At 39.9% G+C, this 16,525-nt stretch overlaps 1 protein-coding gene across 1 annotated transcript in view; it reads right to left on the bottom strand.

The window, feature by feature from the left end:
- LOC148362805 (A disintegrin and metalloproteinase with thrombospondin motifs 20) overlaps nucleotides 1-16,525 on the bottom strand; it is a 164,641-nt gene that overhangs the window by 107,166 nt on the left and 40,950 nt on the right. The window contains exons 5-9 of the mRNA XM_088340373.1: nucleotides 14,045-14,128; nucleotides 12,774-12,898; nucleotides 12,658-12,698; nucleotides 12,361-12,466; nucleotides 4,158-4,304 (exon numbers count right to left, since the gene is read on the bottom strand). Coding sequence (XP_088196499.1) covers nucleotides 4,158-4,304; nucleotides 12,361-12,466; nucleotides 12,658-12,698; nucleotides 12,774-12,898; nucleotides 14,045-14,128 — 503 coding nt within the window. The remainder of the gene's footprint in view (nucleotides 1-4,157; nucleotides 4,305-12,360; nucleotides 12,467-12,657; nucleotides 12,699-12,773; nucleotides 12,899-14,044; nucleotides 14,129-16,525) is intronic.

Genomic DNA, 16,525 nt, shown 5'->3' with positions numbered 1-16,525 from the left:
TGATGTTTGACGTTATTGTGGTTAAGCGGAAGTATACAATGAATTATTAAAAAAGAAAATAAAAAAATGTTACGACAGACGCTCTCCCACTTACGACCGTATGATACGTAAAACGGTAGATACGAACATTTTTGGGGGTTGTCGAAAAATATCGGAACATTGCTGTAAGTTTGATTTTGTATTGTGTGTACCTTTTTCCGAGTAGAGGACAGTACTGTAGTGCTTATTTCCGCCGTTACTGGTGTGTGGTGCTTTTAGAGGTCACCCAGCATCCACCCCGAAGAAGAAATCCGCTTCCTCTTTCTAGTTTGTGTGTAAATTTACTGTACTGTATCTCCAAGAACTTTGACAATTTTATTGTTTAATATCTCATGCATCCATTCAATATGGTTGGTGTAAAGTGTAAAGAAGAGGCGAGCCGTTTCTTTTGAAATTAAAGTGGAATATGGAAGCTTGATGCGGTTGAGAAAATGGTCAGAACGCTTTTTTGGGCCACTTTTTACGCATCTTCCAAAAGTAAATTAAACTTAACTTCGTTTATAAACATTTTTCTAAACATACAAAATATAGCACTGAAGCAACTTACGAACAAATTCAACTTACAAACGATAGTCTCGTTTGTAAGTAGGGCAGCATCTGTAATATGATTACCTTTTCAAAAAACTGACAACTGGGATTTCGACAGTTTAATGCTAATCAAGGCTTTATTTTTACAATCGAGAATTCAATTGCTTTTGAGACTTATCAATGATCCGCGGGAACCCTGACAATACAATAAATGTGTATTTTTAATGATAACATGTCTTTACATTTTCCATTACTGCACGATTTGTCACTAACAACCTCTGTAATAGTTTTACATTCAAAATTGGATTCTAATCAATCGGCATGCAGCCAGAATCAGGATGAATGGTTTCTTTATGTCCACTTGGACTCCAAATGACATTGGCAGCATTGTTTTTTTTTTCCCCATCTCCAGCAACCGTGATGTCAAAAGAGGACGTTTGTGAGGTCTTTTGGGGGGTGCGGATTGAATTCGGGGTGAGATCCTGCAGTCAAAACACGGACGTACTCGAACCAGGTGGACCCACAGGAGAAGTCTGAATCAATACTCGTCATTGTGAGCTTGAGAGCGACTTCAAAAAGTGCTCTCGAGGGGATTTCTCTACAGTGAGCACTCGAGCTGTCGCCACACAAGTGCGAGTTAAAAGACGTATGGGAGCTTGTCAGATATCCTAAGAGATTCATGAAGACTCGTCTAATGCTGGAATGTTATTACTAAACCGCAACCGAATGGGATGCTCAACCAAATGAGAACACTTTGCCCAGAACACTTTACAAAGATTCATATTGCATAATGACTAGCAGTTTATTGCGTAAAATGACACTACTGTTTAATTTAAAACAATGTGTTTTTAATCATATCTTAAAATGATTATACACTGAGGCGATATAGATTAGTGCATTGCACCAAATGTCCTAGTTGGGTGAAATTCCCTTTTCTTTTCACACAAACAGTCAAATGTTGAAATGCTCTTGTTTTTGATTTACGTTTCTTGGGGTGGGAGTTTATTTGATTTCTACATATTAAAATTGTTAAAAACTCAAAAAATCAAAACTGCTAATTAAAAGAATAATGTACATGTCACGGTTGCCATGGCGCCCAATTGGCCCCGCCCCTGTGGCGCCAGCTGCAGCTTGTTGACAGATTGGCTCCCTGTCAGTATTTAAACTCTGTCCTGTCAGCCCCCTTTTGTCAGTCCGTCTGCGAATCTGTTTTTACACGGCAAGCCCTTTTTCGCCTGTCCTGTTTTTTTGCTCCCGTTGGTCTCCCGCTACGATCTGTTTTGATCTCGACCACGTCAGCTCTCCCTTCCCAAATTACGACCAGTTTTGATCTCGACCATGACTGTTCTCCCGTCCCGAATAACGATCTGTTTTTGATATCGACAATGTCTACTCTCCGACACCGCCATCGCTCGCAACGGAAGTCCCACTTCCCCGTTCGGAGCGACCTGCTTCCCGCGTACAGTAATCCCCGGATCGTGGGCGCAACCCCCTCCCTTTCTTCTAATAAAACTTGTGAGGAACGTTACGCCAGTGGGTCCTGTTTCCGTTCTGGTCTTGACAGTACATTAAACAAAATTTGCATCATCGCCAGAATACTTAATTTTTCATATTTTTACTTGTTTTCTTCCTGAAATAACTAAAATCATATTTGAAACTCGCTATATATGTAACATATAATATATAGGATTGTTTTTCCCTATTGGAAAAATAATCAAAAATGATATTCTAAACGATGAATATGGATTTTTAAAGACAATAACATAATTTCAAAGTAATGTTATTAGATTATTGCAATTACATTCGAAAATTAAATGAGATAGAACATGTTTGAAAAATACAAATACTTAAATGGGAAGAAGTATATGTCTTTTAGATTATTAGGAAAAATAATACTTTAAACGAGCAAAAATGATATCTGCTGTATCTGAAAATTCTGTAAATCTTGGGAACAATTTTTGCTACTATAACAAAAGTTTAAAATGTGGTCAAATGAGGAAACGTAATATTCATCTGGATTATTTTAGGATAATAAATTAATTTGAAATGGTTGTTGTTTGGTTTTAAATTTAGAAACATATTTAAAAAAAAATAGAAAAAGTTTTTTACTTTGTTGCATCCAGCAGTCCCTGTTAGCGAAGGATGCTATTATCTATAAGAAAACTGGACAAGTGATGAATATTAAAATATTAGCATTATTATTAGCTGATACTTTTGTGTCAGATTTGATCAAATTAGTGTCACGGTTGCCCATTGCCCTCACTTGGCCCCGCCCGTTTGGCGCCAGCTGTGGCTCGTTGCCTGATTGGCTTCCCTCGTTTTTAAGCTCGGTGCTCTCACTCACTCTTTGTCAGTCCATCAACGAACCTCTGCACACACAAGACATGAATTTTGACTCTGTCCGGTATCGATCCCGTCTATCCCATCCTGTTTGACATCTGACTCCAGTCTCCAGTGTCTGGTATCGATCCCGTCCATCTCGTCCTGTCTGATATCTGATTCCAGTCTCGAGTATTGGGTATCAATCCCGTCTTTCTCGTCCTCTGATAGCTTACTCCAGTCTCCAGTGTCTGGTATCGAACCCGTCTGTCTCCTCCTGTCTGATATCTTGCTACAATCTCCGGTATCCGGTATTGATCTCGCCTGTCTCATCCTGATAGGTTGCGCCAGTCTCCAGTTTCCGGTATCGATCCCGTCTGTCTCGTCCTGTCTGATATCTGACTCCAGTCTCCAATATCCGGTATCCATCCCGTCAGTCTTGTCCTGTCTGATATCTGACTCCATTCTCCAGTATCTGGTATCAATCCTGTCGGTCCCGCCTTGTCCGGTTATCGACCCCGTCTGTCCGGTATCTGCTCATGTATCTTGTATCGATCTTGTCAGCCTCTGGCTTCCCGTTTTTCCACGCCGGACTTCTGTCTTACTTCTTCCGGCCAGCGATCACCGAATCACTGGCGTTAGTGTTCACGCGAATGGCTGCCCCATTCCCGTAAAATAAAGCTTGTGTGAAAACGTTACGCATCTGGGTCCTCCTCCTGTTCGGGTTCTGACAATAAGTATTTTTTAGTTTATTTCAACTTCTAGGCAGAGAGTCAAATGTTTATGGCTAGGTACTACAGAAGGCCCTATTTCTTTTGAATTTACACCTTTTTATGCTGTCGAGTCACAATATGCGTGGTTTGTTTTCATAGTTGACCCCTCTTAGAGGTTATTGTATTATAGTCACGGTAGTGACTACATTTTAGAGTTAGAACTCCAAACTTTCAGATTGTACAAGCAAAAGACCAGGTAGTACCATTTTACGCCCACACCTTTCAGAATTAAGTGAAACTGAATGTGTCAGACGTTAGCATTAAGATAAGCTAGTTGCTCAAGACAAAACAAATTGTTTGCAAGTTAAATATGTGCCTTGGGTTGACAGATAGCATTAGTCTCTAAAGTCTTTGCAGTAAGATCATCCAATAGTCTTAGCCGTGGACTAGCTAGTTGCTGCTAATGAGTCGAGTTGTTTCTTACATTTTTTTATCAAATTAACTGTTAGCATATAGTCTAGGCAATGAGGTTGATTGGTAATTTAAAAGTGTACGTACTCGAGAAACTCGGTGATGTACTTGCGGCTGCATTTGGACCACGACCAAGGGTTGGTGTCATGATTGAGGGTGGGAGCCATGACATGATATTGGTGCTTCATGCCAGCCTCTCGACACTTAGGGTTATCGTCGTGGGGCATGTTGAACCTGTGAGAAAAACGGGAACAATATGCAGATTATACACATTATAATATATCAATATTAATAATTATCAGTTTTCTTTCCGTGGATCCACTTATCTGAGCTTATCTGGTATAACCTATAATGGTGCAAATATGAGCAAGGTTTTGACTCCGGGACCTTTGACACGTAAAATAAAACACATGCCTCTAATGACAGAGTGTAAAAGAAAGACAGGTCACGTTCCTGGCTGCTAATAAACACGAAGCCAGAGACAACGTGCATAAAACAAAGGGCGCCGCCGTGCGTCTGCACATTAATGAGTTTATCCTGCTATTGGCGAGATCACTATGTCTACTTTCTTGATGATTTGCAGAATCCTCAATGGACTGCACTTCTTTCTTGCATGCACATGTGAGTGTACTCGAGTTTATTACCTTCTCTAAGCCATTTTGGGGATATTTACTATCACCATAGGGACAAAAAGTCCAAAACAGGACATTTCGGTGGTCCTAATATGGTTTCGACTCCTTTTAAGGGTTTTAGAGTTAATATATGAGTTAGGGTTAGAGCTAAGTGTGAGGGTTAGGGGATAGAAAAATTAGGTCGTTAGAATATCTCAACTAGGATAAAAAAACAAAACAATGTGTGTGTACTCATATATATAACATTCTAAGAGACATTTTCAGGATTTTTTATACCTTGGCAGGGTCCCATGGTCTATACTAGGACGTTCCAATAGTCCTAATAAGGTTGGACACTTTAGAGTTAAAACATTTTAAATTGAAAATCTGTGGAAGACTTTTGTTGTGGTTAGGCTAATGTTGAGTTTTAGGCAATAAGTTTTGAGGGGTAAGGTTAGGGTAATGCATTATGTGAATGGAAGGTCTCAGCTAGGATTGAAAAACAAAACTATTTGTGTGTGTACTTCTATCTGTTACCTTGTAAGAGCCATTTTCAGGATTTTCACTATCATTGTGGGGACCAATGGTTAATACTGGGACATTCCAATGGCCGTACAATGGTTAGACTCTATTTTTAGGGTGAAACAATGGTTTTAGATTGAAGATTCGAGATACAGTTTGGCTTTGGTTGGACTAAGGGTGAAGGTATCGGTTTTGATGGGTAAAACGAGGGTAACGGGGTGGGAAAACCATTAAATGCATAGTAAAGAGAAATAGTCCATACTAATACATTTTGGGAATCTTAAGATGGATAGAATTGTTTTTTTAGGGTTAAAACTGGGTTTTCTAATTAAAATATGAGTTAGGGTTCGGGTTAAGGGTGGGTGAGGGTTAGGCCATCAGTTTTGATAGTTAATATTAGGGTAAGAGGCTAGGAAATGCATTATGTCAATGGAATGTCTTAACAAGGATATAAAAACAAATCTGTGTGTTGTAGTTCTGTGTGTATTTACACACAGCTGTACGATATCTAGAGATGTTTACAACAGGATGTGGGTCAGCGCTGGCTGCAATGTCAGTGAGCACACAGGCACTCGCACGAGTGCACAGACCTGATGCATGCTTTGGCAGGCCGCCTCTGGCCCTGAAAAGTTGGCCTAAAACTCTGCAAACAATTGGGTTTTTGCCACCGAATTATGTTGAGCACACAAAAATGATTCTTTTGGCAGATTCTGACAACGTTCACACCATCGCTGAATTATTCAAGTGCTAGCTGGATTATAGAGCATAGCTAGCTCCTTACTATAACCTAAACTTGCTCGAACGATTATCCTAATCAAAACAAAAGATTTGGGCACAACACCGGCTCGGGAGCTTTTATACCCGTGGTCCACACGAGAAAATGACGCGGAAATGACGCGATGAGGAAGCGGAACAGTCGCCGGCGTCTGTTTTGCGGGCATACCACCGATGAACAGTGGGTTGGCCAAACGCAAAATTTTAGCCGTGATTCAGCCGCAAACGGCTGTGTGACCGGCCCCTTACATACAGATATCAATACAGCCCATAAAATTATCGGTTGCTCATCGGTTTTCAAGTCTGGAGGACATTTGCGGCTCGTGCTAACACAGCAAAACCGACCAACTACCTCTTTGAACAGCTGCCCTCTGGCAGACGCTACAAAGACAGAATTTTTCCCCAGAGCAACCACATCCTTAAACAACTACAGAGGCCTCTGAAAAATATCTTCCCTGTGTATAAAAAAAAAGATATTTTTTATTCTTATTTTTGCGCTGTTATCGCACCATTTTTCATCGCAGTATTTCCGACACATTTACAACTTAGACCAAACCTTGTAAATATTGCCTATCAATCTTAACATTCTTTTAGATTTTAATTTTTGTCATTCCGTTTTTTATTACATGTTCATCCTGGAGTGCAACCCATCCATCCATCTATTATCTGCACCGCTTATTCTCAGTAGGGTCGCAGGGCCTGGAGTGGAACGTCTAACAAAATCAAAGATTATTCTATTCTATTCTATTCTATTCTGAGAAGCTAACAAAACCAGTCCACACACACAAACTTTTAACATGGTCACCCGATGTGTGTTGATTTACTTCGCATGGATTTACAGCTCGATTAAGCATGCAGAGTCTTGAAGGCCTCAAAGAGATAAGAGGCTGTTAGTGTAATGAGGCCGTAAATCAGTCAATTCCGTGCCCCCCTTGGGGGGGATGCACCAGTCGGAGGTATCACTGTGTCATTAGCGCAAGTATACGCCTGAAATGCCCACGAAAGTTAGCTGGAATGTCTGTAAGTTTATGAATGCCGGTATGACAATACTGAGAGTTTGAATTCAATGATATGTTAACATGTTTATACCTGTATCTAAGTTAAGGAATATTAAAAGCCTATTCAAAAAGACTCAATCCGGCTTGGAAGCACAGATTGCGACAGCGATGGCTGTTGACGGGTGGCGCAAACTTGATATCTTGATGTGATGGCAGTATCGTCATGTATTTATTCATTTATCTACCAAATCATGGTTTTGTATTACAGTGACAACGAATACTAGCAAAGCATCAAAAACCAAGCAAATCGCTGTGAAACTTGTGATTTATGCACATTAAAAGTAAATAATACCCGATTAGCAGTATATTATTACTACTTTAAGTGATTTTTTTACTAATTTACTATCGTTGTAAATTGCTTTCTTATTACAATCTAACAATATATATTCAAATATCTTGTTATATAGTTTTATTAATCTTGGTAGAATATAAATGAATTATATATACATAAAAATAGCACTAAGTAAACATGTATCAAAAATGTAAATGAGAAAGAATATTTTGAACTTGTTTTTCAAGAAGTTTATTAAAAAAATCCGAACTTACACGCCATGTTGTATAATGTTTTTTTAATCTTTGGAGAAAAATAGAAAATCAATAATAAATGAAAATAAATACATGCATAGAAAATAAGCAAAAAGGATACAAAGAAGCCTTTCAACTTGTTTTTTTTTTCGTAATATAAGATAAATCAGCCTTAAACGGGATGTTATGATTTTTTTCAATAATGATCAAAAAATAATTGCATCAAATAAAAACAAAGAAAATTATCTATATATAAATACTTTGACGGGATAGAATAAAAATTAAAGTGTTAACTTGTTTTTTTTAGTAAAATAAGTAAATCTTACATAGATGCCAGGATGTATACAATTTTATTTTATTTTTATAGAAGATAATTAAATCTAACAGAACTGTTTTCTAATGAATTCAATGAAAAGATAAAGATGGTTAAAAAGAGATAATTTATTCCTTGTTTTTCATCTTAGGTGCCAGGTTATTTAATAATTTTCAAAGTTGTTAGAAAAAAATAAAAAATAACGTAAAAAGATAACATTGAATAAGTAAATAAAGGAGAATGAATATCTATAAACTGCCCCATCTGCAATATTTTTTTGCAAAGATTAAAGATTATTTATTATTTTATACAAACATGTTAACAATATAAACATGTCCTGAAATAATCTAAATGGATAACAAAGGGGGATATATAAAATATAACTGATTTAAGAGAAACATCCATCCATCCATCCATCCATCCATTATCTGCTTCAAATAAATTCTTTATTGGTGGATGAATTTATTACAGTAGTGGCTATCATTTAGAGTAAATGTCATGGACCAGTTTAATGCAGAAATAATCTGATAAACAAGGATTGACAAAAACAAAAAACTAACCATTTCCCTAATTGTCTTTTTCCATCCATCCTAATCTTCTATTGATCCAACGTAGCCCAAAGCCATATATTCTATTTGATTGACTTGAGTCCATTTTGGGTATTTCCACTGCACGACGTTTGTTTAACCCCAAACGTGATTAAGATCGACTATCAGCCCCGGAGGTCCTCCGAGACATATGAGAATGGCTTCCAATCCATTAAGGCAAATTGGGTCCCTAATCCTATGCAATGCACTTGAGTGGCTCCCACTACCTGACACTGGCGTTCCCAAGCCCGGTAAAAGCCTCTTCTGTGAATACGCCGATTAAATGCACCGAGAAGACGGCGCCAACTGGCTCACGCTAACTGACCCAACAGCTGTCCCATCGTTAGGATAAACAGAAATGACTGCAGATTCTATAGAACTCCCTTTCTTAAAAAACGGGATTCTTGGATCTATGAGAGAATTGTTTTCGACCTAACCTTTTACATATTGACGATCAACACAAGCGTACAGTATTTTCCGCTTCACACATCTGGCAACACTTGGAAGAAAGAACATTCCTTACGAATAAGAATAATCACAAAGATAATTATATTGAAAAAAAATAGTTAGGCTGCACGTTTTTAAAAAGGACCAGTATTGCAACATTTTCTGTGCAAGTTTTGTCTTTTTGAGTACTCAGTCACAATGACTTGTTTTAACCTTGGGTAAACAGCGCCCTCTTCTAGGTTGCTGTCTGCTGACCATTGTTTACTTTTCGATTCCTCAATCGATGTTAAGTAACTAGCCGGTACAACGTTCAAACTGACTTCGAAATGACATAATTACCGACTAAGAATATACGACAGTAACCAAATAACAACTATAAATCGACAAATCAAAAAAATACGGAGTTCCAGTCAAATATGGGATCTTGATTGTCATTATACAAAAGCTATTTCGAGAGCGTCTATCTAGCTGCACGCTAGCATTGGGTAACTCTGACTTTCATTAAGGTCTCCGCAATGATTAAAATGCAAGTGTACTGATTATATCGGTTTTCCAAAAGTTGTCGCTCCATGTCATCCGTTCCATGGGTAATGGATCTAGCGCTGGTGGGATACAGACTCCGCAGGGGTACCTTATTATGGTAATTTAGCCGTAGCAGTAGGTTGGACCTGCAGCCACTTGATTGCTATTTATCACGATTCCACCTCAGTCCATTCCTGGATGCCATAACAATACACCAAGCACGGCTGGTGATCAGCATTTTTTTGTGGTCTTTGACTTTCTTCAGAGTCCGATTTAATTCATGAATTTATTTTTAATCTAACAAACCGCCAAAGCTTTTAGTTGTCGCGTTGTTTCGTAGATTGTTTTAATGGCCAGTAAGTTCACTGATAGCATACATCAGGCCACAGTGTGTGGTAGTGTGTGTGGCTGCCAAGCCTTTATTAGCAAGTGCCATTAAAACTTTCCTCTGATTGGCCGACACCGTTAAAATAGGAACTATGACAATTCTGTTTGGCCAAACACTCCATCAATCAAATAACTAAGGCGGCACAATCATTAAACTGTAAATCCTTGAAAAAAATGCAGTGTCTTGAGATTGCACAATCGCACTACGTCAAATCGCAATATCGGTTACATTTTAGTTAATCATGCAGCCTACTTTAAGGTTTCTGGCCTGGATTCAAAGCTAACTTTTGTTAGGTGAAGCCACACAGCTCTTCCGACAGTCAAATGCTAGCAGCATCAATCAGTCAATCAATCAATCAATCAATATAAATATCTCATCTCATCTCATTAGCTGCACCGCTTATCCTCAGTAGGCTCGCGGGGGTGCTGAAGCCCATCCCAGCAATCATTGGGCAGTGGGCAGGGACCACCCTGAACTGGTTGCCAGCCAATCGCAGGGCACAAAGGGACAGACAACTCGCTCGCTCAATCACACCTATCGACAATTTGGACCGGCCAATCCACCTGAAATGCATGTCGTTGGAATGTGGGAGGAAACCGTAGTGCCCGTAGGACAATATAAATATAACTCTTAAAATTTGTTTCCCGCCCTCAGTTAATCAAGAGTGTTGGAGATCATTTTGACCAACGTTTTTGTCCTAAATTATGGTTTCAAAACAAGGTCGAAGCTAAATTATTTTGTAAAAATTTCATAAAAGGATATCTCCATATATACCTCGGCGCAGATCGCACCGGGCGAGAGAGAAAGGAATTCCTTGCGCTGTATCAAGAGATCCGCCACCTCTACCACTCACCCAATCAAATTGCTCTGAGTGATTTGCTGGCGTTTCTATTTATTTACAGTTTGATCAGTGGGTTTTCATCAAAGATTATCTCAACGGTGAACATACAGTACATAGTTTAACGAGCTTCGAGTTTCTTAGCGACCTACTGCCAAAACGGGGTAGTTGGTGTGACACTGACAGTAAACTATAGTTGAGAATGTGCCCTATATATAGCTGAATTAATGGAATTTCAGCTTTACCTGTGCTTAAGTTGGCATGTAAGAACTCGACTTTGGAACGACACAGAGAAAGTCAAATTCTATCTCCGAAACAGCTTATCCCCGTTTTCATGATGCTGTGACACAAACCAAAAGCACACCAGCAGTGTGAATGATGTCGACCAATAGCATATTGGAGATGTAACACTACATACGAAGGAACAGTTAGAATTATGTAAGTTTGGAGCATGCAAAATAATTTGTTTTTGATGTTTTATAGAAAATATGCCATAACAAAGGTCAGAAAAAAAAACTTTACCTGTACACCATAATGCAAAAAGTAAGGCAGGGTTGCCGTATCCTGAGTGTGTACTCTAATGTCTACCCCCATCTCATCTCATCTCATTAGCCGCACCGCTTATCCTCAGTAGGGTCGTGGGGGTGCTGTAGCCCATCCCAGCAATCAGCGGGCAGTGGCCAGGGGACACCCTGAACTAGTTGCCAGCCAATCGCAGGGCACACGGGGACAGACAACTCACTCGCTCAGTCACACCTAGGGACAATTTTGACCGGCCAATTCACCTGAAATGCATGTCTTTGGAATGTGGAAGGAAACCGGAGTGCCCGGAGGAAACCCACGCAAGCACAGGGAGAACATAAAAACTCTGCACAGTAAGATTTGAACCCACGCAGGAGGTTCCCACGACCTCATAACTGTGCCGCACAAGCTCTAACCACTGCACCGCCGTGCTGAATGTCTACCCCCGATTTCCCAATTTAGCACATTTTCAATTTGATAATATTTAAAACGAAAAATGTGTCAAATCACATTTTTTGTACAGCTCTTTATCACTGACCAGACAACTATTACAACATCCCCTGATATGAAACCTAGATATGTCACGATTGCCATGGCGCCCAATTGGTCCCCGCCGTGTGGCGCCAGGTTCTGTCACGGTTGCCACGGCGCCCAATGGGTCCCGCCCATTGACACCAGCTGAAACGCGTTGACAGACTGCTGCTGGACTACTTAAATGTTGTCTTGTGAGTCCCCCGGTGTCAGAGTGTCTGCGAAACTCGTGCTGGACTCAGTTGTGATATGCCAAGTCCTGTGAATCTCCGTTTTTGCCTGTGTTTTGATCATGTTTTATTTTCGGCCCAATCTGTTTGATTTTGACCACTCCTTAGTTCCGATTTCAATCTACTTCTGCGACCATCGATCCCCCGATCGAGTGTGCACTCATTCCTCTTCTCCCCAATAAACTGTGAGTAACGTTACGTGATTGTGTTCTCATTCATGTTTCCTGTCCAGGTTTGTGACAACATAAGGACAAGGAAATTAAAAAAATATCACTCACATGAATTCAAATAATTGCCCACTACTATTTTGAACTTTTTATAGAGCTTTGGATAACTCAGAGAATTACCACCGTGAGCTGCCATCAGGTATTTAAGAGCCTAGCTTTGCACTAGCTTACTGCGTGTTAGCATTACCAACTTACACATGGCCCAGCTCGTGAGCGATGGTGAAGGAGGCGCTAATTCCGTTTTCCTCGCTGATGGAACAGCTGCGGTACTGGTCGCACATGGTCCCCAATTCCGCCAGTCCTGGAAGCACACAGACGCTGTATATGACATAAAACTATTACGTTTGCTCAACTATTAAAATGTTTAGAGAGATTAACCTCACTCGGGGTTAATGTTTATTAGCCATCTCACCATAAACGCATTACTGCACTGTTTATGAGGTCGGTCTGTAAAGTTAATTTGGGGAGAGAAGAAAATGGGAAAAGTCATACCTAGGGTGTCACACTTGTCTTTTGCACGGCAGATATCTTCCCTGGGGAAATAACCATTTTTTTTAAAAAACGTACAAATATTTCAAAGGTAAACAACATTTTTGAGTTAGGACTACCTGGTGATGAGGAGGGCGGTGTCGTGGTGGGACGGGTGGCTGTCGTCTTTGACGTTTTGCTTCTGCTGCCACGTGCAGAAGTTGTGCAAGGTGGTGGCAGCGTTGAAACTCACTGAAGGGCCCTCCTGTTTCAATGAAATCATTCGAATCTCCAGTACCGTTGTGACCAAGCTGTTGCTTACAGGGCATCAATGGGTTGGTATCCTATTTATGTTGTATTGTGTAATAAAACAACTTCTGCCAGTAATAAAGTTGATATAGTGTAAACCTTTAAATATCGCAAACAATGGGGACAAGAACCCCTCGTGATATGCAAAAATCTGCATAGTAGCCACATTTGTAACATGCGTTCTGCTAGCAATAGCCGTTAAAGGATCACAGCCAACCGGTAATGGTCATGTTAGGCAGAAAAGAACAGAAAAAAGACACAAATTCGCTCTCTAACCCCTTACTCTCAGCAATAATCAACTGGGGCTAACAGATCACAGCCAAAACAGTGCAGTTCATTTGAAGCAGGCCATATTGGCATGCTTAATAGGCCAAAACCAAAATAATAATACATGATCACAGAATATTTTTAATCATGGGTTACATTAGGGCCGTAAAATACAAAGTAGTGAGAGGTTACAATATTGTAGAACAAAAAAAAAAAAAAATGACTGACACACAGACAGAAAGACCGCTCGACGGACAGAGAGACAGACAGACTGCTCGATGCTTGACAGACAGACAGACAGACAGACAGAGAGACGGAGGGACGGACAGACAGACAGAAAGATAGATAGATAGATAGATAGATAGATAGATAGATAGATAGATAGATAGATAGATAGATAGATAGATAGATAGATAGATAGATAGATAGATAGATAGATAGATAGATAGATAGATAGATAGATAGATAGATAGATAGATAGATAGATAGATAGATAGATAGATAGATAGATAGATAGATAGATAGATAGATAGATAGATAGATAGATAGATAGATAGATAGATAGATAGATAGATAGATAGATAGATAGATAGATAGATAGATAGATAGATAGATAGATAGATAGATAGATAGATAGATAGATAGATAGATAGATAGATAGATAGATAGATAGATAGATAGATAGATAGATAGATAGATAGATAGATAGATAGAAAAAGATTGCATATTGATGGCTGTGGTCACACTAAACGGTCCTTTGACCCTGTCACAAGAAACTGGACGAAAGAAAACAAGCAGTGTCCCTGTGTCCACCCTCCTTTGCTCCATGTCCTACCTGTTCATTGTGGACGACGATCAGTTTGACAATCACGATGTTGATGAGGTTTCCCACGCTTGGGTCCTTGTACACCGCCGCTACCTGTAACAAAGACGAGGCACAGACAAAAAAATGCAAACTTCCAAAAACCTGAACCGCTCAGAATGCCAAAAAACACAAAGAACAGGTCAATGGAGGCCACTTTGGCATTTCATAATCGAGGTCTTAAAAGTCGATTTCTTTCCCTCCTGCAGATGAATGGAGCAGCCGACATGAAGCTCAACAGTTGGTCAGCCAAACATTCTCTCGCTCGTTTTCCCCTCCATTTCCCTCGCTCTATCGGTGCACCCCTGTCACGGTCGGCAAGCGGTCTCCTGAGGCCGAGTGCAGCCTCCTGACAGGAACTCATTAGTCCACTATAAACATTTAGCTCGTCTTAACCCTGAGGGGGGGACGTAAACAGAGACCAGGCCTGTCTTTGCTCGATCTTCCTATCACCGTAACACGGGACATTGGCCGTTTTCGATTTGGTCAGATTTGGGATTTCAAATCATGACTTACTTAAAAATATTTGACAAATGCATTCCGAAAACCGGAATTTTTGGCAGCTGGATTGGTGAATCATACGTCCGGCTCATCTCAGGAGAGGGGATGACGCTGTATATCGTAAAACAAAGGTTACCAGATGATGAAGGTGCTGAATCAGAGTTAGATCACGAGGCTTCTCCTGCTACTGGTAACCATGGAAACCAGAACTATCTGTTTCATGTGGGGGGGGGCAAACCTTTACCTCAAAAAAAGTCTGTACTTGCCAAAGACACACCACATGAAGTGGTGCCTCGATATCCCTGGCGGTTAAGGGGTCTTTGCAACCATTTGGCAAAAAAATGAATATTACGCTAATATTTAACTAAAAAGTCACTAGTTTTAGCCATAGAAAATTTTGAAATAAGTCAAGTCAAGTTTATTTGTATAGCCCTTAATCACAATGAGTTTCAAAGGGCTGCACATTGTTTGTGGGACAGCGACAAAATGTCATAATAAAGTTTTACGATAATAAGTCATTTCTATTCCACTTTATTAATTAAAATCATTTTACAGGTGTAATTGATTTAAGTTTTGTTATTACGTGTTTATTAGACTAATCCAAGTTTTGCTAACAAGAAACATTTTAAATCTCTATTTACTTAAAAAATGTGACGTTTGCGTTCCGAAAATCAAATTTTATGTGGCTTGTGTAACGAAGCAGCTGAATTACTGAAAAATACTACCGTTACCGTTTGACAAAAACAGAAAACTATGCTTGCATTTAGCGAAAAAGAAGAAAATGATAAATGTTTTCAATAACGTTATAGGTGTGTGTGTGTGTGTGTGTGTGTGTGTGTGTGTGTGTGTGTGTAGGTGTGTGTGTGTGTATGTGTGTGTGTTTGTGTGTGAATGGGTGAATGTGAAGCGCATTGTAAAGCAAGTTGGGATGTCTTCAGAGACTTGAAAAGCACAATATGAATGCAGATCATTTACCATTTAAGGATCTATGATGCCAGAATATTTTGGATCTATAACCAATTCATAAGTAGTCAGTGATACCAATACAAACTACCGATGCTGTTATTATAAAAGCTTCCCTTTCCACTGTAAAAAAGAATCAAAATGGCTGACATTTGAAAATAAAAACCTTTAAAATTTAAACTATTTTTCCTTTCCAGAAAAGAAGTCTGGATACTTGGGGCGTCGTTCAATAGCTGTTTAGTGAGGCCAGCGCAATATTATCTCATCTCATTAGCTGCACCGCTTATCCTCAGTAGGGTCGCGGGGGTGCTGGAGCCCATCCGAGCAATCATCGGGCAGTGGGCACGGGACACCCTGAACTGGTTGCCAGCCAATCGCAGGGCACACAGGGACAGACAACTCGCTCCCTCATTCATACCAAGGGACAATTTGGACCGGCCAATCCACCTGAAATGCATGTCTTTAAAATGTAGGAGGAAACCGGAGTGCCCGGAGGAAACCCACGCAAGCACGGGGAGAACATACAAACTCCGCACAGTAGCTGGATTTGAACCCAAACAAGAGGTTCCCAAGACCTTAGAACTGTGCCGCACATGCGCTAACCACTGCCCCTAGTGCTGCCCTCATTGGTGATTATATTAATTAATTTTGCCTTATAGTCCTGAGCGTCTTATATATGAAAAATATATCAAAAATTTCTATTTTTGGGGGGTGTACCTTACGATCTGGTGCGCCTAAAGGTGTGGAAATATGGTATATCGCGTAATGTTTAAGAGGGATCTAAAGTTTGAAATGAAATGATCTTCATTTATATAGCGCTTTTCAAGTCAAATACTTCCCAAAGCGCTTTTACAGTGTGCTTCACATTTACCAATAGCGGCCTTGTATTGCATCCATGTAAGACGCTAACCTGCTTATTGGGGGTATTAGGGGTACAGTGTCTTACCCACGGAAAACAAATAACACGGACAACCGGGATTCGAACTGGGA

The sequence above is a fragment of the Urocampus carinirostris genome, chromosome 7 (genome assembly GCF_059441175.1).
Source record: "Urocampus carinirostris isolate Australia breed hairy pipefish chromosome 7, RoL_Ucar_1.0, whole genome shotgun sequence".
NCBI lineage: Eukaryota > Metazoa > Chordata > Actinopteri > Syngnathiformes > Syngnathidae > Urocampus > Urocampus carinirostris.
This window is presented reverse-complemented; position numbering and strand designations above follow the sequence as displayed.